The following is a 2,995-nucleotide window of genomic DNA, read 5'->3' as shown; positions in this document are numbered from 1 at the left end:
GTTGTTGGGGCAGCAGTTGTCGTGGTTGCGGCAGCTGCTGTTGTCGTTGTTGTGGGGGCAGCAGTTGTTGTGGTTGTGGGGGCAGCAGTTGTTGTGGTTGTGGCTGCTGCTGTTGTTGTCGTTGTGGGGGAAGCAGTTGTTGTTGGAGCAGCAGTTGTCGTGGTTGTGGGGGCAGCAGTTGTTGTGGTTGTAGCGGCTGCTGTTGTTGTCGTTGTGGGAGCAGCAGTTGTTGTGGTTGTGGCGGCTGCTGTTGTTGTCGTTGTGGGGGAAGCAGTTGTTGTGGTTGTGGGAGCAGCAGTTTTCGTGGTTGTGGGGGCAGCAGTTGTCGTGGTTGTGGGGGCAGCAGTTGTCGTAGTTGTGGCGGCTGCTGTTGTCGTTGTTGTGGGAGCAGCAGTTGTCGTTGTTGTGGGGGCAGCAGTTGTCGTGGTTGTTGGAGCAGCAGTTGTCGTGGTTGTGGGGGCTGCAGTCGTTGTTGTTGCCATGATAGTATTACACAAATTGGTCCCACAACAGGCTGGTCCACTGTTGAGTGTCCCAACACTTTCCATGAAAGGTAGGCTACCCAGGGCTGGAGCAGCTAGACATATGTTTGAAGATGTACAGCCAAAGGCTGGAGAAGTGGTGCCTGAATTTGTCACTGTAGATACAAAAAATTAAAAACAATTTTAAATCAGTCTTGATGCATGATGTTGACTTTGTCACTGTAGATAAAACATGTAATTTATTTAATTTCAATCACAGTTTCAACACATGGTGTTTTTTCTTAATGATTTCACGAAGAACAATTTAGAGTCTTCAAATTGTTTAAAATGTTTACAATTTACAATGTTCAAATACTATTCATAAAAATTGCATTTAAATGTCTGCATTATTTCATTTAATCTTCATCTCTCAGGTAACAACTCGTGATAGCTTTCATATCAATTTAGAACAATGAAATGTACATTTGCCTCTCAGATATATATATTCAAGTACCTCAACATCATAGTTCAGTGCTTTAGTTACTATATTTAATAATGTTCCTCAACTGGTTGATTTTCTAAAGTTCACTTGTAGTGACATCTTCCAAAAACTTTCAGGCAGCGACATTTATTTAGACAATCTGTTATGTACTGTATCGTAAAGACTCACAACTCGCTTGAAAGCATCGGTCCTCATTTCCCCTGCATGTTATCGGAGTGTTGCAAAGTTGGTTGGTACAAGAGTTACACTGTAGGGTGTTGGCTGTCGGAGTCGCAGGAGCTGAATCAAAAAAATAACAAAATAATTCACTTGAAGAAAAGAAAACATTAAAGTGTTTCATGATAAAAATCAAACATGTTAGAAGATACCAGTGTTCTATTTGTTAATATATTTTATTTCATATTCTGTCTATACTCACGATCTAAAGTTGCTGTGTTGCAGTTATCTGTGTTGCAGCACTGAGCAGATGTGACTGCACTGGAAGCACCCAAGTTGACTGAAAATGTCTGAGAGCCTGGTGCTAGACACACTGAGGAAGATGCACATCCCTTGAAGATCTGTGGCACTGTCACTCCAGATGAATTGGCTACAAAGTCAAAGGTTAGTTTGTTAATGTTGGACTCAAAACACTACATTCAATATATTTACTAATAGATGACATAAAGAAATTAATACCTTGAATATTAGCTGTTACACACATCGTCTCTGAAGTGCATGTCACAGGCGCCTGGCTTGAACACTGTGTATCGGTGCAAGTTTCACACACAAGTGCTCCAGCTGCAATAAGGAGAAAAACAGTTAATGAATGATGATCACATCTCAATACTCTGATCGCCTATGGTGGGCCAAAAACTCAAAAACTTCTTCCTCTTGTGCAACAGGATTTAGATCACACAAAGTTGTGTAAATGGTGTCTAGTTTGTAGGACATTAATCTAAGTCGTCATTATTCCCTGCCTCTTTAGACTCCATCTGTTACTGCTACACCATAACATTCAAATGTATCCTCCAAGTCTTATCTACAAGGATACAAAACGTGTTTTGTTTATATAAAAATGGTGATGGTGGTGTTCATTGTCATATTTAAATGTCTTTCTAAAATTGGTTGTTTTGAAATAAAAATCTAAACACTCCTAAATTAAACTCAAGTATCTGCAGTAAGTCTAATGTAAGAGAGAATAGGTAGAGTTACCTGTGCTGGAGAGAGCCCAGATGAGAGTCAGAGAAAGGATCAGCTTCATCATGATGATCGGAACAGTACAACAGATTTGTTTTCCTGGACGGTGATACTAAATCATATGAGCGGCTCTGGTCTTTATATACTGTACAGGTGTTGAATCACTTCATGACAGATGTATTCACTAAAACGTCAGGGATTGGGTGTGTTCCCTTTATTTACAACGTCACCGTTCAGTTACTCCCTTCCTCTATTGTCACTTGGAATATCAACATATAAACATATCTTCCCACACCCTATTCTGGCACCTAAAAAAATATCTTAACGTCAGCAACCAAATGCCAGTTTATTTCTTGTGAAAAGTGGATGAACTGAGTAAACACCACTGACAACAGCAGAAACAAGTTCAGGAGTTATTTTTAATGTGATTTACAAATTCTGTTTCTTTCAATATACCATTCCAAAACCAAATACAACACATTATAGCAGCAGAAGTGTCAGAAACATAATCAGATCTTGGAGAGCATATATGATTCTCACCAATGTGCATTTTCACTGTCTTAAAATTCACTTTGCATTGAAGATTATGAGATTATGTAATCTGGGTAATTTTAGATGTTGACAGTTTAGCAGAAAGGAACAGCAGCTCGTCATTTATTTTCCGATTTCTGTGTTTTATTTTTTATTCTGTCACTGAAGTCATGACGAAAGACAAAACAGCTTGACGCAAAAAACAATTATATATTCATTGTGTTAGACATTGTTCTGACAGGGAGGACACTGTTTGACATACTATAAATAGGCATGTCCCTACTCCCTACTACGCTTTATACCATGGCTTTCTTCTCCTCTTGTT

General features: G+C 39.5%; 1 protein-coding gene across 1 annotated transcript; it reads right to left on the bottom strand.

Moving 5' to 3' along the window:
• Positions 1 to 1,105: 1,105 nt before the first annotated feature.
• Positions 1,106 to 2,203, bottom strand: LOC115591500 (phospholipase A2 inhibitor and Ly6/PLAUR domain-containing protein-like). The gene is made up of 4 exons (XM_030433559.1): positions 2,155 to 2,203; positions 1,639 to 1,740; positions 1,382 to 1,549; positions 1,106 to 1,242 (listed from the first exon to the last, which is right to left on the bottom strand). The coding sequence occupies exons 1-4, from the start codon at positions 2,201 to 2,203 to the stop codon at positions 1,106 to 1,108; spliced, it is 456 nt and encodes a 151-aa protein (XP_030289419.1).
• Positions 2,204 to 2,995: the final 792 nt, after the last annotated feature.

Source organism: Sparus aurata, chromosome 11 (assembly GCF_900880675.1).
Source record: "Sparus aurata chromosome 11, fSpaAur1.1, whole genome shotgun sequence".
Classification (NCBI taxonomy): Eukaryota; Metazoa; Chordata; class Actinopteri; order Spariformes; family Sparidae; genus Sparus; species Sparus aurata.
The sequence above is the reverse complement of the archived record's forward strand: the minus strand, read 5'-3'. Positions and strand labels throughout refer to the sequence as shown.

Coding starts and splice junctions, on each gene's coding strand:
- LOC115591500 (XM_030433559.1), bottom strand. CDS start 2,203: ATGAAGCTGATCCTTTCTCTGACTCTCATCTGGGCTCTCTCCAGCACA. Junction 1,741..2,154: donor CTGGGCTCTCTCCAGCACAG/GTAACTCTACCT, acceptor TCCTTATTGCAG/CTGGAGCACTTGTGTGTGAA. Junction 1,243..1,381: donor CAACACAGCAACTTTAGATC/GTGAGTATAGAC, acceptor TTTTTGATTCAG/CTCCTGCGACTCCGACAGCC.